This window comes from Pezoporus flaviventris, unplaced genomic scaffold (genome assembly GCF_033815535.1).
Source record: "Pezoporus flaviventris isolate CSIRO_AGI_PZ_B2104156 unplaced genomic scaffold, CSIRO_AGI_Pfla_v1 ptg000001l, whole genome shotgun sequence".
Classification (NCBI taxonomy): domain Eukaryota; kingdom Metazoa; phylum Chordata; class Aves; order Psittaciformes; family Psittacidae; genus Pezoporus; species Pezoporus flaviventris.
Window position 1 is genome coordinate 42,826,225 of NW_026892549.1, and position 25,700 is coordinate 42,851,924.

The 25,700-nt window shown below is 38.9% G+C and overlaps 1 protein-coding gene across 5 annotated transcripts in view; it reads right to left on the reverse strand.

Annotated features, from left to right (window-relative positions):
* Positions 1-205: 205 nt before the first annotated feature.
* The window catches only part of SESTD1 (SEC14 and spectrin domain containing 1), a 65,591-nt gene continuing 40,096 nt past the window's right edge, over positions 206-25,700 (reverse strand). For 4 of the 5 annotated variants that reach the window (XM_061454596.1, XM_061454586.1, XM_061454577.1 and 1 more), the window contains 11 exons: positions 25,400-25,455; positions 23,037-23,248; positions 19,625-19,747; positions 16,454-16,648; positions 15,785-15,899; positions 14,534-14,693; positions 11,859-11,940; positions 11,372-11,494; positions 5,362-5,553; positions 3,535-3,656; positions 206-952 (listed from right to left, as the gene is read on the reverse strand). In XM_061454596.1, coding sequence (XP_061310580.1) covers positions 823-952; positions 3,535-3,656; positions 5,362-5,553; positions 11,372-11,494; positions 11,859-11,940; positions 14,534-14,693; positions 15,785-15,899; positions 16,454-16,648; positions 19,625-19,747; positions 23,037-23,248; positions 25,400-25,455 — 1,510 coding nt within the window. In that variant the 3' untranslated portion in view covers positions 206-822. The remainder of the gene's footprint in view (positions 953-3,534; positions 3,657-5,361; positions 5,554-11,371; positions 11,495-11,858; positions 11,941-14,533; positions 14,694-15,784; positions 15,900-16,453; positions 16,649-19,624; positions 19,748-23,036; positions 23,249-25,399; positions 25,456-25,700) is intronic. The other variant, XM_061454604.1, reaches the window with a different exon arrangement.

Consider the following 25,700-nt stretch of genomic DNA (forward strand, 5'->3'; position numbering starts at 1 on the left):
TGCTGTAAGAAAGTCAGAAAACAACCAAACCCAAACCTGACTCTTTCTCCTATTAATAATAGTTCAAGAGCAGTTCCCCTTATAGCTACAGTGTGTTAAAGGGTATTTCATAACACTTTGTAAATATACTGGAGGAGTGATGATTTTTACTACCACTTATGGCAAACACATGACATTTGGGAATACAGACCAGAACAAATTATCATTAGATTTTAAAAAGATGATTTTTATTAAGCACAAACAGCTTTTAATACATTATCAATACAAATAGGAAAACATCTGTTTAATGGATTTAATATATCAAAGATTTGATGGCAGGTTGCATACTGGCACAATAAAAATGATTTTTTTTTTAAAAAGTATTTCAAATTAAAATTATAGGGTCACCACTGTCTACACTGCAGGAACTTGCCTACAGTCTAAAATTACTACATCACCTGGGCATAGAGGGAAGCAAAGAACTACAATTTCATAATACGGAACTCCTAACACTTTAATTAGCACCATTCAAAGCTTGCATCAGCTGTTTAACCGAGAATCAGCTGACAGGTCAGATAAAGCTTTACAGCAAATTTCAGTGCAAAGTTTACAGTTCCTTTTCATAAGATACTTGGAATCTATGGTTTCATAGCATGTTAAATAATTATGGCTTGATAGATGTACAGTGTTAAGATGCTGAGAACATTTACTTTGAAAAATAGATGATACTTGCAACAGCTGTGAAATGCATTTTGATATATTATGCCAAATTCTGTAATATGCAAACAACATGCTGGATTACAAACTGAAGTCCTACTATGAATTTATAGGCAAAGGTCAGTATTAGCTCTCTGGGGTAGTGGCTTCTGGTTGTCTCAGCTGCTGCTTTTTCAGGCTAACTAGCTTCATCTTCTCTCTAATGTGTTCTGCTGCAGAAGCCATATCACTTGGGCTCCCAAAGTACTGTTCAGACCTGGAAAAAAAACCAAACAAAAAACAAAACAAAACAAAAACCAAAACAAAACAACAAAAAAAAAACAAAACCCAAAAGTTATCAGTGAGAAGCAAGAAAGTAAATGAATATACACATTAATAGCACTAGAAAACACAAAGCAGATAAGGAAAAGAGGCACTTTTTTATCTTGAAATTTAAAAGCCACCTTTAAAAGGCTTTGGAAGACTCAGTGATGAGACTTAACAGCAGATCTTGATAAAATTATTACAAATGCTAAAGTACTAGCATTTGTAATAATTTTTTTTAAACCCAAAAAATTCACTCAACAGAAGGTTGAGAGCAGTGAGGCACTGGAACAGGTTGCCCAGAGAAGTTGTGGATGCCCCATCCCTGGAAGTGTGCAGGCCAGGTTGGATGGGGCTTTGAGCATCCTGGTCAAGTGGAAGGTGTCCCTGACAGTGGCAGAGGGGTTGGATCCAAACCATTCTATGATTCTAACAGCAGGGTGCTGTTCTGTAAGTGCAACTAGATACTTACTAATTTTTTTTTACCTCCCTTCTCTGGCTACCCCCCAAGTCAGTCTGTCAGTTTTAAGTACTATGACAATCAAGGAAATCTCTCTATAGATGTATTCTGAGGCTATACAATTGCTGCATTATTGAAGAACTCTGTGTGTGAAGTCAGCCACATGCTGTCAATTTACGTTACCTGTTTCTCAGACTGAAAAGAACACATGGCTGTGTAAGTTGATTTCTCCCATTCAAATACAAAAAAGGAACAGCTGAAATGCTAGGGAAACCACTAAGCTGTCAGCAAAATGAGAACTGGAACAGAATACATGTTTCAGAAGAACAAGAAATGGAGGTAGGACAAAAGACTTCAGACAGAGTTGGTGGGGGACAGGCCTTAGCAGACAGAAAAGTTATTTTACACAGGAGTAGACTAGTTTGATTAGAGAGCTCCAAAGACAACAGACTGCACAGCTGCACATGGGATCACAGCATGGGTAAATATTTTTCCTGATGCAGAGTAGACATGAGGAGGACAGGGAACAGTGACCTGGTCTTCCAAGAAGATACTGACAAAAGTCCGAAGTGGTGAAGAGGGTGAAGATGACACCTCCAAGCATTTTGTGCCATTTTGTGTGTTTCTTAAACTATTCCTACTAATGAGTGAACCCTTTGTAAATTGTTTAATGCTTCAAAAATAGAATGCCTAGGGATGGTGAGCAAGGGATCCTGGGATTTCAGACAGTTAAGATCTATCTTTTGAGAAGGCAGACACACGTAATTCTGCTGATATGCCAGAGGGATGAGAAACAATGTTCAGGATTCAGTCAACCTAAAATACAGGCATAGACATACCTATAGTTATAGGAGCATTATGTTAGGACTCAAAGTGTGCCAAACGTTTTATGGGGAGCTTTCCCAGGTTTTAATGTTTTGTTTTTTTTTTTACCTTAATAGTCTATCTGCAAATGACATCTCATCTGTTTTATAAACAACAGTTGCTAGTTTTACCAGGTCACTGAAATCTGCTATGCAAAAATTAAATCAAAATACTTCAAAACCCACAAGACTTCTTGATCAGTGGCTTTTTTTTCTTTTTTTTTTTTTTTTTTTTTTTTTTACTTTTCTGTGGGTTGGTTTCTTTGGGGCTTTTTGTGTGTGGGGGCTGTTTTTTTCCTCACTGCTATAAAGTCCTCACTACTTGTTCAGGCCTGTGTCCATCTCCCACGGATAGCACTCCTTAGTGAAGGAAACTATACTGCACAGGGAACATGAGACTTTGGAAACAAGATGACAGAAAACTGATTTTCATGACCCACTTCCTGTAACTGTATTTTTCAGATTGATTTTCTGAAGTCAATAAATGCTGTTACCTGATATCATCTCATAATGTTTCAGCCCCTAATTAAAAATATTGATTTCAAATCCCATTCATTATGGTGTGGGATCCTACACGCGGACAGCCTAGTTCCAAGCCTTGGTTATACCGAGGTAGAAGAAATTAACTATACACTCAGCATTGCAATGTACAAGTGTATTTTACTGAACATAGAAAACTGAGTTTTATTATGCGCAGATTCCAAATTCAATTTGCTTTTTTAATTCAAGACAGCCACCAATTTTAAATTAGTATCAATAGTTCACATGGGAAGTACTGTTTCATTTGCTGAATGAATCAAATGTAGATTTATTTTTAACGTATTGGCTTAAAACTTCAGATGGGTAGAATTGCAAATAAATTAGTCAAAATACCATGACTCTAAACTCATCTTTTTTCAGGGAGAAGAGACTGGGACTGGTCATTCTTTTGTTGCTTTCACACACCTTGTTAGTGTAAAGACTGCATAAATCTAGTAATTGCTGAATGTGAAAAACTCATTACTTTAAAACAGTGGGCATGCAGCCTTTGGAAAATTTGGAATTGGACCTGCCTGCTTTCTGTGAAAAGGTAGGAAAGAATTTTTAATGAGCATTAGCATGCTGCCTTTTTAATTTCAGCAATAAGGATTCAGGATTCTTCTGCATACAAGACTATTATGAAGCTTAACCAAAAGTATATTTAAAAAGTGTTAGAAAAAACATTCTGCATACCCATCAGGATAAACTACAGGCACTGTTAGTCTGTCCAATAGTGATTTCCCAACTACTTCAATTTCATCAAATTGCTCCGTGTCATTAAAAGCTTCAGGCTGCTCTGGACATTCTTCCAAAATCTATTAAAAAGAGGAAAAAAAAGAAAAGGAAATACAGAGTAGAACACACAAGGGATAGCAGCATGCAGGGTGTTTTTTTTTTAAGTGCCATTAACTGGCAGTGTTAGTGCTCTTTAAGCATCTACACTGCCACATTTATATGAGATCAACTGAAATATTCGTACAATTCAAGAAAGGAAAATATTGATTAAGCTATATTGAGAAAATAGTCCAGGGCTACCACTGTTTTGTACTAGAACATTTTACATTACTCCTAAGGGAACAAAAATGGAAAAACAGTCTTGCTAAACAATATTCCAGCAAAAAATATAAAGTGCATAAAAATAATAACCTGCATTGTTAAACATACAAGACAGTCATATGAAAATCGAAGAAACATGGATAACAAGGGTCCCCTGCAAGCTATTTCAAAACTAAAATCCACATCTGGCACATAACAGGTAGGATTAAAAAAAAATATGAACACCAGTGTTTCCAGATAGGATGGAGACCTAATACTACTTATTTCTGTATTTTCTTCCACTTCTGCCTCCAACACGTCTTACTTTTTTCCAAAGCAACAAAGATATTAAGAACGTATTTTCCTCACAGGCTCATGAATATGACACAATAGTGCTAGGACAATAATGTTTTTGAGTAAGAGCATTACTACTTCAGCCATCCATTTCCTTGTTTTAAACTTATGATTGCCTAAAACCACAGCAATTAACTACTGCAATAATGAATGAATGCTCACAATATGGACTGAGATAATCAACTCTTTCAGGAGTTTATGAACCACCAAATTCTAATTTGGTATCAAGTAAAACCTTTTTCAGGCACCTCTGGCAGCATAGATGACCTATTTCTACTGAAAGCAAGGAGCATATGAATCAGCTTTGTATGCTCAGAATGAATTTACTGCTAATGTGCAAGACTGGCACTTTTTTGCAGTTATATAAAATTTGTTGTCAACATTAGAGATACATACACTAAACTGCTTTTCTAAAATGTATCACTTCACAGAAAGAATGGTTCCTGGATGAAAAGCCCCTACTCTCATGATCAGTATTAATGGATACTGTCCTGAATTCATGCATTTAAAAACTATCAACATTTTACCCCTTCAGCAAGCTGCTACTGAATAGCAACTGTTTCTCAGAACTGCTGTTGAATATTCATCCTCCTCTGTGGCTTCTAGCATCATCCAACTGGGGACAAGGGTGAGATACTTGGTTATAGGAGTTTGAAAAACATACCAAGACAGAGGTATGCTTTGAAGAAAGCATGCTCAAAACCATTCAAGTGCAAAATACCAGATGCAGCAACACAGCATACTTGGAAATTAAACTGGTTGCATTCATTTACACGTATTCGAAATGCAGACATCTTAAAAGACAATACTCCTTTTAACTCTCCAAAACATCTTAAATGAGCCCATAACTTTGCATTATACCTTGCACAAAAACACAAATCAAGAAGTGCTCCTTGCCTTTAAGAATTAGTCTAACACACACAAATAAATGCTCATACCAATGTAGGTATACAAGCAATAATTACATTAAGTACTGAAATTAAAACTTAGAAAAATATGCTTAAATTCTTCTTTCTGCATTTTTTTAGTATTTAGAAAAGGGGTACTATGCATTGACAACTTCATATTTGTTACCTTTCGTTTGCTTACATTCTGATAAGAAATTTTTCTTCTTAAAAACATGACACTCACCTTTTCAGCACTTGAATGAAATGCAACAGCTGTTTCCAGCCGATGTACTCTCTCCTCAGAAGTTACTGTAAACTGCTTCCACACTCTGTTAAGTCTTGGAAGCGTGTCCCCTGAGGACCTTGAAGTGCATCGTAGGGACTGGCACAGGACCACAGTTGCCTGCAGTAACTGTCTCCCATAATCGTAAGTACTCTAGAAGTTGGAGGGGATGCAAAAGAAAGTATAATATAAAACCTCTGCATTTAACTTAGGAGCTAATTAACAACTTAAACCAACAGCAGACAAGCTTATGAAAGCTCCAAAATATAGGTCCACAAAGTGGACCTATACTGAACCCCCTGGTCTACTAGAAAACATGGCTGAAGTATGAATAAAATCATAATGACGAAGCAAAATATTTGCTCTTAAGGAAAAAAAAAAAAACAACTAAAAATAATCCTGTTGTCTAGCATTCATACTGGGAAAAAACCTAGCTTCCTGAAAACTCTGAACAGCTGCTTGCATCTACATGGAATTCTCAACATCTGCTGCAATTAGACTTTCCTAAATGAAGTACACATCTGTAAAAGCACCCGAAAAAGGCTCAGCTTGTACACTTTTTCTTCTTAGGTGACATTCATTCATAGGTACCTGGCATCTGTTTGCATAATCAAAATTTTCAAACAGGTGTGTAAACATGCACTGTTGCTTCAGTGAATTTTAGTAGACTCTTGTACAGTAGCATTCACCAGCTGCCTGCTAGTCAAGAATTAAACCTGGCAGTTCTGTTCACGCACTAGCTGCTAGTACCAGAATTCCTTGTATGAGCAAGACCATCGTATATCAACACTCAAACATCCAGAAAATCATTACAAAGACAAGCTGTTTCATGAAGTACAGCACAAAACAGACTGAAACTAAGTGGCTTATCTGTATTTATTGCAGTTCTTCAAAAGACTATTCGAAATATATGTCTTTTAAGAAAATCATAGAATCACAGAATGGTTAGGGTTGGAAAGGACCTTAAGATCATCTAGTTCCAACCCCTCTGCCGTGGGCAGAGACACCTCACGCTAAATCATATCACCCAAGGCCTTGTCCAACCTGGTCCTGAACACTGCCAGGGATGGAGCATTCACAACCTCCTTGGGCAACCTATTCCAGTGCCTCACCACCCTAACAGAAAAGAATTTCCTTCTTATATCCAATCTAAACTTCCCCAGTTTAAGCTTTAACCCGTTACCCCTTGTCCTTTCACTACAGTCTCTAATGAACAGTCCCTCCCCAGCATCCCTATAGGCCCCCTTCAGACACTGGAAGGCTGCTATGAGGTCTCCACACAGCCTTCTCTTCTCCAGGCTGAAGAGCCCCAACTTTCTCAGCCTATCTTCATACGGGAGGTGCTCCAGTCCCCGATCATCCTCGTGGCCCTCCTCTGGGCTTGTTCCAACAGTTCCATGTCCTTTTTATGTTGAGGACACCAGAACTGCACACAATACTCCAGGTGAGGTCTCATGAGAGCAGAGTAGAGGGGCAGGATCACCTCCTTCAACCTGCTGGTCACGCTCCTTTTAATGCGGCCCAGGATACGGCTGGCTTTCTGGGCTGCAAGCGCACACTGCTGGCTCATGTTCACTTTCTTATCGATCAACAGCCCCAAGTCCTTCTCTGCAGGGCTGCTCTGAATCTCTTCTCTGCCCAACCTGTAGCTGTGCCTGGGATTGCTCCGACCCAGGTGTAGGACCTTGCACTTGCCATGGTTAAACTTCATGAGGTTGGCATCAGCCCACCTCACAGCTTGGTGTCATCAGCAAACTTGCTGAGGGCGCACTCAATCCCACTGTCCATGTCAGCAACAAAGATGTTAAACAAGACCGGTCCCAACACCAATCCCCAAGGGACACCACTCGTTACTGGTCTCCAGCCGGACATTGAGCCATTGACCACAACTCTTTGTGTGCGGCCACCCAGCCAGTTCTTTATCCACCGAGTGGTCCATCCATCAAATTGATGTCGCTCCAATTTATAGACAAGGATGTCGTGTGGGACGGTGTCGAACGCTTTGCACAAGTCCAGGTAGATGACATCAACTGCTCTACCCCTGTCCATCAGTTCTGTAGCCCCATCATAAAAGGCCACCAAATTGGTCAGGCAGGATTTCCCCTTAGTGAAGCCATGCTGGCTGTCACCAAGCACCTTGTTGTTTTTCATGTGCCTTAGCATGCCTTCCAGGAGAATCTGCTCCAAGATTTTGCCAGGCACAGAGGTGAGACTGACTGCTCTGTAATTCCCTGGGTCATCCATTTTCCCCTTCTTGAAAATGAGGGTTATATTTCCCTTTTTTCCAGTCATTGGGAACTTCACCTGTCTGCCATGATTTCTCAAATATGATGGCCAGCAGCTTCGCAACTTCATTTGCCAGCTCCTTCAGGACCCACGGATGGATCTCATCAGGACCCATGGACTTGTGCACGTTCAGATGTTTAAGATGGTCTCGAACCAGTTCCTCTCCTACAGTGAGCCCAAGGTCTTCATTCTCACAGTCCCTGTGTCTGCCTTCCAAGACTTGGGTGGTTTGCTCAGAGTCTTTGCCAGTGAAGACTGAGGCAAAGAAGTCAATAAGAACCTCAGCCTTCTCCAAATCCCGTGTAGCCAGTTCTCCCGAGTGCTTCCTGAGGGGGCCTACATTCTCCCTAGTCTGTTTTTTATTTGCTATGTACCTGTAGAATCCCTTCCTCTTATCCTTAATACCTCTAGCCAAGTTTAATTCTAACTGGGCCTTAGCTTTCCTAACCTGGTCCCTAGCTTCCTGGACAACATCCCTGTACTCTTCTGTCCTGGGTTCAGCAGTAGCAGTCATTTTTCTCCTTCTTGGTAGCTGGTGCAGTGCAGTGTTTTGACTTTCAGCTCAGGAACAGAGCTGATAACAATGATGTTTTGGTTTGGCCAAGGACTTTGTGAGCCTCATGCTCTGCCAGGGAGGAGGGGAAGCCGGGAGGAAGCAGAGACAGGACACCTGACCCAGCCTAGCCAAAGATGTATTCCATACCACAGCATATCATGCCCAGGTTGTAACGGGGAGTTAGCCAGAAGGGCTGGCGGTCTGCAAGGTTGGAGGAAGTTATCGGTCAGTGCTTGGTTGGGCTGGGGGGAGCAAGTTATCGGTCGGCTGGTGGGGAGATGCTGTATTTTCTTCCCTTGTTATTTCCTTTATCATTGTTATTACTGATGGTAGCAGTAGTGATTTGTGTTATACCTTAGTTACTACACTGTTCTTATCTCAACCCGTGGGAGTTGCATTCTTTTCAATTCTCTCCGTCCCTCCGGGAGTAGGGGGAGGGAAAGAAAGGGGGGAGTGAGTGAACGAGTTGTCTGACTGGGTTTAAACCACGACATCTTCCCAGGCTGCCTGTCCTTGCTTCCACTTATTATAAGCCTCTTTTTTCATTTGAATTTTCCTCAGCAGCTCCTTATCCACCCAAGGAGGTCTCCTGGCCCTCCTACTGCACTTCCTTCTAATTGGCATGCAACACTCCTGAGCTTGTAGCAGGTGATCCTTGAATATCAACCAACAGTCTTGGGCCCCCTGCCCTCTAGGGCTGTATCCCATGGAACCTTACTAATCAGGTTCCTGAAGAGGCCAAAGACTGCTCTTTTGAAGTCCAGGGCAGTGAGCTTGCTGCATGCTCTTCTCACTGTCCTGAGGATCTCAAATTGAAGCATCTCGTGATCGCTGCATCCAAGGCTGCCCTGGAGCATCACATTTCCAACGAGCCCTTCCCTGTTGGTGAGCATGAGGTCAAGCACGGCACCTATCCTTGTCGGCTCCTCTATTACTTGCAGGAGGAAGTTGTCTTCCACACAATCGAGGAACCTCCTGGATTGCTTGTGCCGGGCCGTACTGTCCTTCCAACAGATGTCAGGGTGGTTGAAGTCACCCATGAGAACAAAGGCCTGTGAGCATGACGCTTTTCCTATCTGGCTATGGAGTGCTTCATCCGCAGGTTCTCCTTCATCAGGCGGTCTGTAACAGATCCCCACAGTAATGTCTCCCATAGCTATATTCCCTTTAACCCTGACCCACAAACTCTCTTGACAGCTCACCTGTCCCCAGACAGAGTTCCATACTCTCCAGCCTATCCCTAACATAAGGGGCAACTCCCCCTCCCCGCCTGCCAGGCCTGTCTTTTCTAAAGAGCCTGTAACCTTCCATTCCAACACTCCAGTCATAGGATCCATCCCATCATGTTTCTGCGATGCCTATTATATCATACCTCCGTAGACGTGCACACATCTCTAATTCCTCATTTGTTCCCCATGCTACGGGCATTTGTATCGAGGCATCTGAGCTGAGGTCCAACAGAAGCCGGCTCATTGGCTTGAGCAGCTGGGATATCTCCACATTGCTCCGAACATGTATTACAGGTTCTGGCAACTGACTGGGTGTGCTGGGATGGAATGATGCCCCCCTCCCCCAACACATCTAGTTTAAAGCCTCCTTGACCAGTCTGGCAAGCCTCCTACCAAAACTGCTCTTCTTCCCTTATCATCAGGACCACCTCCAACAGCCCCCACTAGACCTGGCCTACAAACTGGGTCCTGTGTTCAAGACACCCAAACCCCTGACTATGACACCACCCTTTTAACCATTTATTAACCTGGCCAATCCTCCTAGCTTTTTTTAGGTCCTCCCCTGTATCCTGGAGAATTGATGAAAAGACAATCTGAGCTCCAGAGCCCCTAACCACCTCCCCCAGGGCTCTGTAGTCCTTCTTTATGTTCCACAGGCTACTACCATCTATATCCCTAGCACCCACATGTATCACCAGAAGTGGGTAATAGTCCGTGGGACTTACTAGAGCAGGGAGCCTCTTTGCCACATCCCTGATCCGTGCCCCTGGTAGGCAACACACCTCCCTTGAGACAGGATCTGGCTGGCAGACGAGTGCTTCTGTCCCTTTCAGTGTAGAGTCCCCTACTACTATGACCCGCCGGTTTTTCCTAGCGGCACCAGTAGAGATCTTCTTTAGCAGTGCATCAGCCGGCTGTTTCTGGCTCGAGTGCGTTTCCTCATTAGCCCCCTGCAGGACAGCAAAGCGGTTCTGCGTGGGGACAACAGATTTAGGGGGAAGCCCCTTGCTTTTGGTTGTCCTTTTCCTCCTTTTTTTTGTTGTTGTTTTTTTTTTTTTTGTCACTAATTCCCAGCCTTGCAGGTTAACGGCCTCCTTTCCTTCGTGAGCTACTGGTGAAGCTTTAGGCCCCTGCACAGTTTGGGCCAGCAAGCATTCCTGCTTCCTCTCAGCTTCCCTGACATCTCGCAGTCTATTAACAGCATCCCGCAGCTCAGCCCCTGCTGCAGGAGGACCTCCACCAGGGAGCACCAAGTGCAGCCCTGCCCATTGTGCACCATTCCCTCACCAGACCAGTGCAGGCACTCTCTACACCCCGAGCTCTGCACTGCAGCCTCCCCTCTCATCGGCTCTGTCTGGGTGCTGACGCTGGCCACCGTGAGGGCAGCCAGAGCAGAGCTCCCAGGCCGGGCCCTGGTCATATGATGAGTGCTCACCATCCCGCTCGCCTGCCTGCGCAAACTGCCTCGACCCGCTCTGTTTGTCACACTCCCTGGGGCACGTTTTTACCCAGTCAGGGCTGCCGCTGTTCCTCCTGGCTCTGCCCCCTGTGAGTCAGCTGCTCACGTCAGCTGAGCTTCCAGCTCCTGGGCAGGTCCCATTGAGGACTTGAGGCTCCCTCGGTGGCTCTTGCCGATGTGAACTTAATGTTTCGTGGTTTGCACTGCCCATGAGAACTAAGGTAGTAAACTGCAGCACTGCTACTGTGGGTAGAACTTCAAAAATCTCACTAGACTCATCACCAATTCCAGCAATCACAATTACTTCATTCAAGCACTGAAGCAAACCATTAAGACTAATAACAGCTGTTCCATGATTGTTCACACCAGTACCAATTCTATTTAGGAGTCTTCTGAAACTGTACAAAACCCATATAGCTAAAAAAAAAAAACTCATTTCACCTGTGCAACATCAACAAATTTTCGATGTTTCTCCAGTAAAACTTTTGTTTCTTGAGCATCATCTCCCAGTCGGATATGTGTCTTCAGCAGAGCATCCAACAGCTCACTTAACCATTCTACTGCCTGAAAAAGAGAAGTTAGAAGAGTAAAAACTAGAAAATAACAAAAAATAAAAAAAATAATCCAGAAGGCTGAAGTAATTCCAGTAATAGCATATACTCTTGATACAGAAAAAAGTTCACAAAGATATCTCGGAGATCTCAAAGATCACAAAGAAAGATCTCAAAGAGATCTCAAACTGGTAGTTCATGCATGCAAATCACCAAGTACTCTTGCAGTCATGGCTACATCCTTTATTTTCACCGTACATATTCACTAAATACGACTGTATTTGAAAGTGACAAAAATAACATTGTACAACTACCAACCCCCATAAATTTAACCAGTGAAATACCAGGATGATGCAATTTTGTAGACATTTCCATACCTGAGCAGCATCCTCTTCACATTTAAATAACTGTACCATCTGAAGCATCTTGAGTCGCCGCACATCCACCATATCTTCACACCTAGAACAGTAACACAAAAAGACTCGCCAACACATATATAGCAGACATAATACACAAAGTTTGACAATGGTTTCAGAGAGCAGTATGAAAGTGTTCATGAAAAGATGATTAAAGCATTTTTGTGCTGCTTATCTTGGCCAAAATATATAATGCCTCACATAATAAGAACAGGCAATAAATAGAACTGATCACTACAACCCACAGAAATCATGACCCTCAAGACTCCGGAAAAGGTTAAGCTATAGATAGCAATATCAACAGTAGCTACAAGGCCTTACAACCACACTTAAGATTTCTTACCTTGCTGCACTTGTACAATTTGCCACACAGATGTTTACTTGGCTAAGATGGACTCTACCCTACCAGAGCCTAGGTGAAAGAAAGCTTACTTAAACCTGGCATGAATCTGAATTGTACTCTGAGGTGTCAGCAGTTTCTTGGTGAATAAAATGAGGACTTTTAAAAATATGTTAATACATTTTTCCATTTTTCTTTTTAGCTAAACTTAAGATTGCAATAATTGAACCTTTATACGATGATGCCCTTTACTATAACATGTCAGGAAGCATTTCAAAATCCAAATCTTGTAAAACCTAGTTCTAATCCTCTTGTCCTATATTATGCACATTTTCCAGTTTTCTAGTTAGAATTAAGAGTAGTATTGAAAGTTCTTTTCACAGTGAGAGTTAAGCTAATGCATTTAGCAGAGTGACCCTTCCACTCCAATGTCAGAGCCTGCTAACTAGACAGCAAGATTCCAGATCCCATCCAGCGCAAAGGAATTAGTATTGTCAAAACCAGTTAGTACTATAAGTGAATGCAAAAACCAGTATACACACACCTGTTTTTTCAAGCTAGTTGCAAATATAAGCACAAATACAAGAGCATGCTACATTCTGCTACGTGTCCCATAGTGCTGTGATCCTTACAGAAAGGAAAATTGTTGCTCTAAAATTTCAGGAAAACAAAGTATGGGTTCCAGAAGCATAACTAAATCAGAAAAATACCCCTAGTAATAAACATTATACTATGTGTGCATAAATAATGAAAAACATTCAACAGAAACTAAAAAAAGTGTCACAGAAATTACTATTAAATGCTACCAGAAGACAGTAATCCTTATTGTACCTTTTTGCCTCTTGTCCAGGCTAAAGAACCTTGTTTAATCATTCATCATCTGGAAGCTACTTCATACCTTTGCTGAACATTTTATTGACTTTTTGATCCTCTAATTGACTTCTCACGATTCCATATTCCTTCTGAGAATAGGGACCAGGATTGTGTTAACACACAGAACAGACTACAAATCTATACAGGGACAATAACATTTTCCTTTTAGTTTCCTATTTATTTCCTAATAATCCTTAGCGTTGTACTGGCTTCTCACAATATGACTGAACATTAAAGCAATTTTTGCAGAAATTTTCCAATGCTTATCTGAGAGTTAACAGATGGTTCAGAGTCCATTACTACGTTGTCTTGGTTTCAGCAGTAGCAGTCATGTTTCTCCTTTGTGGTAGCTGATGCAGTGCTGTGTTTTGACTTCCAGCCTGGGAACAGTGCTGGTGATACCGATGTTTTCAGTTGTTGCTAAGTGATGTTTACCCTGACCAAGGACTTTGTGAGGCTCATGATCTGCCAGGGAGGAGGGGAAGCCTTGAGGAAGCAGAGACGGGGCGCCTGACCCAGGCTAGCCAAAGAGGTATTCCATACCACAGCACATCATGCCCAGGGTGGGGGGTAACTGGGAGTTACCCGGAAGGACACGGGCTTCTGGGTGGGACTCGTTTCTTGGCCCGTGGTATTGTATTCTCTTCCCTTGTTATTTTCTCTTATCATTGTTGTCGTTGGTGGTAGCGGTGGTGATTTGTGTTGTACATTGGTTGCTGGACTGTTCTTGTCTCAACCCGTGGGAGTTGCACCCTTTTGATCCTCCTCCCCGTTCCTCTGGGGGCGGGGAAGGGGAGAGCCCCGGGGGGGGGGGGCTCAATTGCTCTCAGCCCGGCACCACTCACTGGGAGTGAGTGAACAAGCTGTCTGGCTAGGGTTTAAACCACGACATACATATATAAAGTTTTCCCTTCTCCCATGTGCATTTCTTCTCTCAGCACCGAATTCCAGCTGTTCTTTTATTACACTGTGACACATGCTCTTCTATAGCTCTTCACAGTTGGCACTCTGAACACAAGTGCTGCTCAAGTAAATAAGATTCAGAGGACATACTTAAACCAGTACTTTCTCTAAGCATTACCAAAAAACATGGTTTCTTATAGAACGAAATCCTAAAAAGAACAACTTGATGCTCATTAGACCTTGTGCTCTCTTGAGGTACCTTTTTGTTCAGGCATTGCCCTCGAAGTTCATGCACTTGCTAGAGAGAGTACTTTATTGTCTTAGGGGTTCCAGCAGTAATAGTAAGCAACATCATCTGACTTTTCCACACTACTGAGTGGGGAAAAAAGGTAGTACTATAGCTAATCCAGTACTACAGCTAATCCAGTACTACTGCATCTTTAAGAAGGGAAAAAAAAAAGTTATATAAAATATGTGACCTTTCAGCACACACAAAAATTATTAGTAGAATTGTTATTACCTTTGTTTTCTAAGCTGCATATCTTCCATCACTCCCTGGATATGGTCCACGTTTTCTTTGTTTTCAATGGTCACATCTTTTCCATAGGCCCAGGATGCCTGATTAGATATCTGATCAAGAAGACTTTGACCCTTCTCACGCAAGCCTTGCAAGCCTAAGTCTAAAGAGAAGTGTAGAAAAAAGAAAGAAAACAGAAGTCAGTGGTCACTTTTATAAATTTGGAGGGTTTTTCCCCCAGGGAGATGAAATACAACAGAATCTGAGATGGAAAACTAGAAACTGAAAAGGACACTACTACCTTTCAGCTCCCTTTCCAACTTTTACACTTGAGTGTGCATTTGTCTATATCAACAAAAAAGCAAACACTTCGCTATTCTGTGACCTAGCAGATAATAAGGAATAAAAGCTAATAGTATTTTCAGCAAATTAACTAGCTAATTAATGTATTTCATCCACACAGTTGTACAGTACCCAAAATATTTATCACTGCTAAGCAGCTGTAGCCTAAATGTTCTTCCATGGCTGGCAGAAGTCACTGCTTTACAATACATCCTACATGGCTGATATGTTTTTCTATACTGAAATGCACCAAACCTTAGAATCTGCTGCTATTTGGCAGTTCTACGAGCTCTTTTCTGAAAGGAGTATCTAGTTTATGCATCGAACTGTTATACTGCTATCATAACTACTTCTACCATATATCAATTATTTTCCTTCAAAGCTCTCTCCCACAACATACTGGACTAGATGATCATTGTAGGTCCCTTCCAATTGAAATACTCTATTTTAAATGCTTGACGGTTTAACCACCTTAAATGTGCTATTCATTAAACATATACATTCAAGGCTACTGCAAAACACTCAGTACAAGCATTCTAAACCTGAATGAATAACAATCAAAAGGTCAACTGTGGAGAGAAAAAGATCACCTAAACACTATATTCCCAAAATACGAAGGGTGACTAGTGGGGGAAAAAAGTTTGACCACAGATGATAATGGTGGTATAACATATTACATATAAAAAAGCTAAAGGAAAACATTTCCAGATTACTTTCCCAGATAGAATTTCTATGCAGTAGATAGCATAAGCAAACTAAAGGTAGCTAGGTGGATCATTACTTAGCTAGAAGGTAGAAGAGTGAGATATTTTTTCTGCCTTTTTTTTAGGTGGTGGTGGGGTTACTGTTGTTTTTTCCTGTAATGCATTCATTAGAATGTGTGTATCTGAAATGCAGAAATATTTGGCTTACCAACACATTTCAATTTCTCTTCCAATAGTTTCAAAGTTTGTTGAATTGATGCTCCATCTGCTGGCGCTACATCTACACACAACATTCCTAGTAAGCCATCTAATTGCTGAGACAGCTAAAACGAAAAACAAAATAAATGTGGATATTTAAAAGAAGTTTGAGCTTCAGATGACTTGGTCTGCAATCTTCTAAATATGTGAAAGTCTATCATTTTAGACATTTCTCTTTGCATCCATAGGAAACGAAAGTCAAGATGAAGGCTAAACAACTCATCTGCCTATAAAATTCCAAAAGCACACATACCTAGATGAGGGGGAGGGGGAAAGTCTAGGTTTTGTTTTGTTTTTTTTTACACATAAAAAGTGTACCACATGGTGGTATACTCAAGTTTATTAAAAAAAAAGAAAACAAAAAAGCAACTTTTAAACTAGAAACCATTTTATTTCAAACACTGTTGAAATTTAAGACTTGTTACAAAGCACTTCCATCCTAAACAAAGGGGAAATACATCTCAGCTTCAATTACAGTAAATTACTTGCAGCATTTTCCAAGTGAGATTATATTTCCTCCCACTCCCCTGAATTTTTTCCTATGTATTCAATATTGATAATACTAAGGCTAGAATGTACTGACAGGAGAGCCTGAGAAATTTTAAAAATTAAAACTTACATCCTGGGCAACACTGTGGAATTCAAGTGCTGCTTGTAATAGATTCTGCCTGAATTCCAGCTGACTGGCCTGCCGGTAACACACATCACTCAGCTGTTGCTGCAATGCTTTTAATTCCACAAGGTCTTCCTCCTCTCCTGCATTTAGAAGAGCTGCTATCTGCTGATTAAGCTCAACATAAACTGCAAACCATTCCTACAAACACAAAAAAAGTAAACGTTAAAATAATACAAAACAAAGATCTATTTCTCTTACAGTAGCATACATCCAACTGCAGACTAACAATCAGACCAAAAAAAGGAACTTATTACAGCTTACACTATAATTATGAATTCTCACACAGAAGGAAAAAAAACATTTCTTAATTTCAAATCAACTCAAAAAGAGCTTAGAACATTTTAATACATGCACTGCAGTATTAAGAAAATGTTGCAGAAAGAGAGGAAGATTATGAGGCATGGCTACTAGCTCCCAGCACTAACTCCCACTCAAACTATTTTACTGAACCAACAAAGGAATTCCACCATTTTTAAATAAATTTATAATGCTTACATTTCTATAGTGCCCTACTGAAACAAGAGACCTTTTGCCAAGTGGCAAGCTATTACAGAAAGCTGTTCATACAACTTCCTAGGTGTTACTTTCAGTGACGTGACTGAAACCAGCAATAGTTTTCTTAAAGCATTCAGAAAAAAAATACTATTGCTAACAAAGTGGAAGCAATCACTATCTTCTGAATATAAGTTCAAAATATCTCTTGCTTCTTGTTTAAGGAAAGCTTTATACTACTCAATTCAAAACGTGTAGCTTTGTTTTTCAAATACTTTGATTAGTGAGTAGATACAAAGGAGTTTGCTATGTTGTCGTGGTGTATTCGTAAAAGAAAACAGTTCAAGTATTTAACAATTCTAGGAGACTTAAAAACGACTTGATATATCAAGATCACATTCACATCTTGCATGACTAAGATGGCTGTAAAGTAAAACATGTTTGCTCAACAGCTTTTATTTTGGACTACAGTGAAACAAACTTCAAACACCCTATGCATTTCTAGTGCTATGGAATAGCACCATCTATTGGCCTAAAATATCTGATTTAATTAGTACTCTTGTCATGCTCCTGCTGGGATATTTGCCTTTTTTTTTTTAAATTATGCCTTCAGCTTTTGCATCATTTATTTACAAAGCATGCAAAATATGGAGTATAAATATCCATATTCTGAAAGGGTTTCTTTTTACCCAAAGTCACCTCTACTATCTGCTCACAGGAAGAAACAGAGTATTAAAAGAAGGGGGGAGAAGGGGGAGGGAAGAAGAAGTCATGAAAAAGTTAAATCAGCAGTCAGCCAAAAATTTAAGACCTGAATCAACCTTTTGTCTATTCCAAAAGGGTCAACTAAGATGACATAGTATGGAAATATTCCATTGTCACACAGGTACTATACAGTTTCAATCAACACAGCTTACACGACTCTTATTTCCTTATAATTTCTTATTTCCTTCAGACACTGAACACATAAATTCAGCTTATTAAGTGTGACAAGTGAGAAGTCAAACCAAAAAATCTAGATTAATAATTGTTAGTTTTTATTTTTAGCTTTAAACAGTTGCAGTAATTGATTTTGGCCAAGCTATCTGCGAAATTAAGAGATTGGCAAACCAGAGATAAAAAGTGTGTTTCTGATCTTTTCCACTGAAGCAAGTTAGGTACATCTGTACATGACAGCTCAAAACCATAGAGAAAAGGCAAAACATTTACTCTAAAATAACATATTGCTATGTTGCTCAAAAAATGAAAAAAATAAAACAGAAAATGAAAGCCCCCAAAAAACAAACAACCCCATACAAACACCACCCCCCTCAAAACAAACAAAAGCACATTAAGAAAATTGAGTTCAAAGTAAATTGATATAAAAGGTTTATCTATAAAACAAACAACTCAGACATTTCTGTAAGCATCTTCCAAAAGTAGTAATATAATCAACAATAAATAGATCATGAAGGAAAGCAAGCATAACAAGCTGTCAATTCTATTTTTAGGAGAGAAAAAAAAAAGGAAAATAATGAAAGAAGAGTACACTCAGCTATTAGGGGATGATTAAAAATCAAAAGACAAAGCATATCTTTCTAGAGCTGTGGCCAAAGCCAGTTTTGATTTATAAACAGGCATCTAAATTTAAGGCAGGCCAGTGGTCTCCCAATTACTTCTTTTGGTATAGAGTTCAAAATAATTTTTTCTGACCACTGTTTCTACAAACTTCTACCAGCACCCGAGAACCAAGCAGCATTCCATCTTGTCAGTGCTTTATTGATGAGCAAACTGTAGGCCAGCCTGCAAGCTGGTGGGATTTCAAGGATACAAGGACTGTATTTAGCCTTAGCTAAAGCATAATTCTCTGTTATAGATATCCAAGTGAAAACAAAGCATATTCAATCTTGTTTTTTCAGTTTGAAGTGCTAATAATATGATTCATGCACGAGTATGAAAGATTATTTTTGTCAATTAAGTAGACAGAGGATTCCCCCCCCCCCCCCCCCCCCAGTTAGGATCTTAACTGTTACAATGTTTCATGCTTGACAAGGTACTGGTTTTCAGAGCAGAACTTGAAGAGCTTAAAGTAATGAGAAGACAAAGCAGACAGGAATCACTTATCTACAACACATAGCTCTGCATCCAATCAAGGAAAGTAGTCAACAGAACCAGTGTGTCTAACTAAAGGTTTGGGTTGGGCTGTTTTTCTAAAGTACATCAGAAAAATTATAAGCCAGTGAGCTATTTTCTTTGCCATGACTGAAAAGGGAACTTAGGAAAACTGGACAAAATTGTCAATGTCTACATCCAGAAAAGTCAGAAAAGAAGAAAAGCGCTGTAAGCAACTCTGCCTTTGGAGTACTGAGTATAATATACTCTTCTTACTCAACACAAAAACTTAAGAACTACTCTAATGTAATATAAACCCAAGAAAAGTAACAGAAATGAGTATTTTTTTATACCATAAAATAAAGTAACATGCACATGTAATGGTCATATTAAGTTCTTAAACTTCTCTCTGAAATCCATAAAATCATGCACTATTCAATTTTTCTAGATACTCAGAATCAAAATACATTGTTCATAACTGCATGTACTTAGGATTATTTTGCTACTTGAAAAGGGTACAGAAAATCTCACACTGTGCTGACTCTCAATTTCTTCATGTTTCTGTTGTAAAGCTTGTGAAGCTCTAATTGAATCACCTATTCCCCACTGGGTTCTTAGCTGTTCTGATCCAGGTCCTTCAAGCCAGTTGACTACCTGTCAATAAAATAAAGGTAACAAAAATAAATTAGCAAATCAATTACATGAAAACTGTTATAAGAAGAAATCTGTAATTTAAGCAGAAGTATTTCAAAGTATATATTTATGCGAAAGAAAATCAGGATCTGTAGAAGTCTTGTTGAATCCATTCACATCTTCAAAAGCTTTAAGTGAACTACTTTTTATTAACTTTATCAGTTTCATGAAAGCTGGTAGCAGCTAGCAAAAGATTTGTCACACGTTTGTCATTTCTTATATAAGTCAATAAAAGAGCTTAAACCAGAGTTTTCTTGATAACAGACCTCTTGTGTTCAAACAAGATTTTTCTTTTTAGTTTTGCCTAATTACAGTGTACAGCTGTATTCAACCTGACAGCTCAGAGTTTTTTCCTTACTTTGTACGTAAGTACAGGATATGTACTTATTCCAAAATTATTCCAACAACTTAGTATGGTATATATTTATGTCTTTCAACTTGCTCTATTCAAATAACAAAAGCCTCTTACAAATTCTTAGTGGTCACATCTCACGAGATCTACTTTTGCAGAAAACTCTGCAGGGTCATGGCAATACAATTTTGGACCACAGCACTGGCTTTTTATTATTACTATTATTAAGCTATTTCATTTGATGTAAATATTTTTCAAAGCAAAGCATGGTATCTCTAATTTTTTTTTCCTTATATACACTTCAATTATCAGATGATATCCATGGCAATATTTTTATTATGATTTTTAAACATCTAGAACCTAGTGCAAAAATCACTTACTACTGTAGTCCTGAAGCAAGGAAATGTAGGAATACCCCCACATTCTGAACCTTAATGAAACAGCACAGGAAGCCAACTCTTTAATGTGACTTTTGTTAAACAAAGATGACAAAACAGTTTCACACAGTTTTTCAGGAAATACTGTACAATACACAATGTAACACCATAACCATGAAGACAAATAATACCTTCCTAGTGCTGTTAGGCTACATCGCAACAGTAATCAAGAATTACCATCACCAATACAGGTTACTCAAAGGTTACAAACCTTTTAGCTATCATGCTTGTGTCTTCCCACCCTCTTCCCCCCCCCCCCATTACCCAAAGCACTGTTTCAGGGCATATACTCTTTGCTCTAAAAGCATCCTCAGTCTTCCTTACTTTTACCATTTCTAGGGCAAATTAAGACTACCATTCCAGGCTCTTTTTGTTTAAACAGAAACTTCTTGTTGTCTTTAGACTTCAGCACAGCTGTTGTTAGTTCAACATGGAATGGACCTAGAGGTGAAGACACCCAGATGTCCTCCCATAACCTCACTGGCCTGGAAACTCACACATGGAAATAACAGTTCTCATGCAAGTCTGAAACAGTGACTAAGACCACCTCCCCATTAGAAGTTTCCAGCAACTACCGCCTTGCCTCTAAAACTGGTTAGCTTAGCATGTGGTGATTCTTGTGTAACAGATACTTGAGAAAAAAGTGATGTTATTTTCATAAAATATATCCTTAAATGGTTAATGACTAGACTACTGCAAGGCCTGATGTTAATTTTTGTGAAGATCAGAAAAATACCAACACCTCTGCTTAAGGAGGCACAAAGCTAGGATTTATCATAATATACAGAGTTGTTCATCAGCAGTCTGTTTAGTAGAACTGCTCACCAGATAATGCCTGGAAATTGGAGCTATCTTGGCACTGCAGAATGAAAGATAAAGGAAGGGGAAACAAAACTATGGAATAGAATTTAAGAGGGGTAGTTAAAAAGAGAGGGTATAATATTGAAGCTGCAGGGGAAGAGAGGTGGTTATGGATAAGAGGGCTTTGAGACAGGGGTAAGAACTAAGCAGTTCACAGAAAGCAGAAGCCTCAAATGGTGAAAATTAAAGAGGAATACAAGAGCAAGCCAGGAGCGATTAGTAATATAAGCAGCTATACAAAAAGCAGGAATGTCATTTTAATGAAAGCTAACAGGAAAACACTAAAAAAGAAAAAAAAAACCACACCAAAAAAACCCTTTCAAACACCCATTCCAGCTGAAAATACTGCATGTTGTACTGCAACTTTGGTTTACTTTGGCAAACTAAATTCACGGCACTTTCAATCTATTTGTTTCTTATAGTCCATAATTATCTTCTTACTTTTGTCTGTTAGCCTAATTTTCTCCCATAACAAAAAGGAAACTAAATCAGCTTTTAATTTCTAGATTTGTTTTCCCCATATACTCATAGGGCACTTAGATATAAATGCACTTCATAAAACCGATCAGTTGGGTAAAACAGTGAAACACATTTTTCCTCTGTACTGAGACTCAGTTCACTTACTATACACCTTCCATTGCATAGACAGAGTAAACAAATAACTACTTCTTATACAAATACTGCAAAATGAGGCTAACAGCCTAGAAAAAAGTCCATTTAAATGCATTAACAATGTCAACCTGCCAAAGTACATTACAAATTTTGTTTCAATTGGCATATCTTACTCAACCACTCTAACACAGGGGAAAAGTCTCACCCAATTATACAGACAGCCGTGCTAGCATGTTCTATATAATACTATTTTCATATCTTACATATTTTTTATTTCCAGTTCAACATATCAGCATTTGGGGTTTTTTTAATAATATTCTCAGTTACTACATAAGTGATTTTTTTTAATATTTGATAAATAGTCTAATAAAATTATAAGATTCAAAGTGAAAATTTCCTCAGTAGATTTCTATTTTCACTGTAAAAATAACAAGACTGATTAGTTTTTATCTCTGCCCATACTTGGAACATTGTGAAGTGCAAGTACTTGATTTGTACTCCTCACACATCAGAAATGTGAATGTTGAAAGGTTAAAAGCAACACCCATTCCATTTTCTGCATAATCAAACTATACAGAAGCTTAAAAACATGCAAGTCTAATTTCAAGCAACAAAACTTGAGGAATAGATTAATTCCACTTCCTTGATTTTCTTTACCAAGACTGCTGAAAAAATTTTGAAAATGCTAATTATATGCCTGTTTCCAAAGTACCAAACCAGCAGTACACTGCCACAGCATACAACAAAGGGACAACAGGAAGTTTCTTCAGCATGATGGCTGAATCACCTCCATGTACAAGAATAGCCTGTGGAAAGTCACTCCGGTAGCCACAATGCAAGCATCAAGTAAAACTAGCACATTGCAGTTTGAGAGGTGAAAGGAAGCATGAAACTCTCACCTCTGAAGCTTTACTTTTGTAGGAAATGCAATCTAGGACTTCAACTCAAACCTCTGCCTCGCAGTATACAAGAACAACTCCATGCTTACCTGCATTACCTTCTGCTGAATCTCCTCTAGTTGTGTACGCTTGCTACGTTGTCTGCAAACTTCCTGGTAGCGGGTATACTGCTCTCTGAGTGAATCTAGGAGCTTCATGACCTGTGGCTGAGCAAGTAGTTCATCATCCATTGGAGACCAGGATACCCCTCCATCTGAACCATTGAATCGACGCTGTTGTAACTCTGATAGTAACTCATGACCTTTAAGAATACATATAGTGATGCAGTTAATTTAGCAAAAAAAACAAGCACAGAAGTTATTAGTAAGCATGCTGGCTTTTAGACCATCCAATGGTACATTTTTGCAGTTAATGCCCTTTCATGTACCAGGCACATTTAATGATACAACTTCACGCAGAGCATAGGTCAAACTTTGTGGTGTTGTATCAGTCATTAAACATGGTACAAATCACATGTTATATTTTACATATATGTAAGAGATACCATAATTATAATTGATATTAACATAGTATTGATTAATGTAAAAAAAAACCTTCCACAACATAATCCTGAAGCAACTGTATTCTGTTTTACTTCAAAATACTGTGCAGAATCCTACTTATTTCTCTCAATTCATACTCTTAGATGACATGGCCTAGAAGCGCTAACAAACTGAGCATACAGTATCTCTGTTACCTTTCAGGATTTTTATAGCAAGTACAAAACTCATAGAAAGTGTGGAGCTGAACACTAAGTATATTGATTAATGTTCTTTTTTCTTACTTTTCTTACATTTTTCTGTGCACAGACTCTCTAGAGTGTAACAACTTTCACAGATGCAAATATAGTATGTTTTGACTATTTAATCCTTTGTTTAAATAGTTTGAAGAATGTTATTGTTAAGATGTGGTAAAGTTTTCACGATGTAAACACCATACTACCAGGAAACCCAGATCAATTTGTTCCCCAAAAGCTCAATGAACAAGTCGGCAAATAAAACTGTGCTCGGTCACTAAAGAAATAGTGATGTAAAAGTGAAAATCTATCTCATCAATTCTGCAGGTCTTAAAATGGTAAGGTGCCAGTGCACCAAAAGGAAAAAGTACCATTAGAATAGTACTTGTAATACCTCAAGGAAGATGCAGAAATATAGTATGTAAATTCAACTGGTACTATCTAGACAATCAAAATGCCAGGGGGCTTTGGCGATTGCAGCAAGCAACTTTAAATTACTCAGTATATATTATTTTGAAACAAACATCTTAAAAATTCAAATACATTTTGCCATACTAGAGAAATAAATATCTCAGATTTAATCTTTTATTCTATTACAAAGATAGGCACAGATAGCTGCAGAGTAAGCAGATTTTAAAGTTTTTACAAGTCATAGTTCTACTGGGATGATTTTAAATTTTTATGGCAGTCTTTCAGCAGTAAAGAAACATTTTCAAGGTAAAAACATTTTTAAATCTAAATAACATAATGTAATGTTCTTGGGGGCCATCTGCTTACAGAAAATTGAAGTGCTATTTTGACCAAAAATCTCACCATTAGAGGAGGATACACAATTAGATTAAAATCTAGTGACAGCGTCTACAGACACTTCATACTTTAAAACTTTAAAGACCACAGCAAGGAACAACTGTTTCACCTTTTAACTCAAACAATATTATCCCACACAGAAATAAACTAGTTTTATACAGAGGGCATATAAAACTAGTAGTTCTCCAAGGAAAATGTTATCTGTGACCCACACACTGGTTTGTAGGAGGCTGTAAGATAAGAATTCTTAGCACACTCAGACTCTGATCACCACCTTAACACTATGCATTACTTCCTATTCTACAAAGGCACAAACCTTGCAACAAATTTCTAGTCCAAATCAGTCTGTTATACTTAATAGTCAGTGAGAAAATGAGCATAAAAAGAAAAAAAAACCAATTTCAATCAAAGAACCACAAAATGTTTAATGCTGAAGGGAGAGTCTAAGTAGCAGAGTCAGGAGACTGCGTGCTTCACTTTCACAGACAGTCAGCTCAAAACTAGGTTGATGCACATTATCAGAATTGTGTTAGAAAATGCTATCTATATTACATGCATTTGGTGGGCAATAAGACCATTTTATAAGGCCAGCATATTGACATCATCTAGAAACAATGTACTCTAAAAATTTAACATGTTAATTACGGTAATACTGTAAAGATGTTATTAGCATTATTAAAAACTGTATTTAAAGTGCATTTGGAGATCTTCCATTTATTTCTTAACACTTTTTTTAATCCTACAAATATGACATTAATTGATAAGCTCGTTACATTGTGATGATGACTAAGATAATTATTGTACCCTCTGTGCTTTCACTCAGCTTAAAAATAAATGTTACTTTATTGACCATTTTTCAACTTACTATACCTGTCTGCAATACGGTCTCAGGGTCAACTGACGGAAGGAAGTTCAAATCTATTGATCTTGAGAAAAGGAATGAGCACATTATTAGTGATAATAAACATTATAAAGTAACAAACACATTATTAATAATTTGCATTACACTAGCACTAAAAATTTTAACTAAGGGCAGAGCTACCTGATACTGTTAAGAGACCATCTGTTTTCTTTCCTCATCCAGTAAAGCCCTCACTTTTTCAACTCCTATCAAAACAGAAGTACAGCTTCCTGTACTTGAGAGCCAAATTAGCATCCATCTACACACACA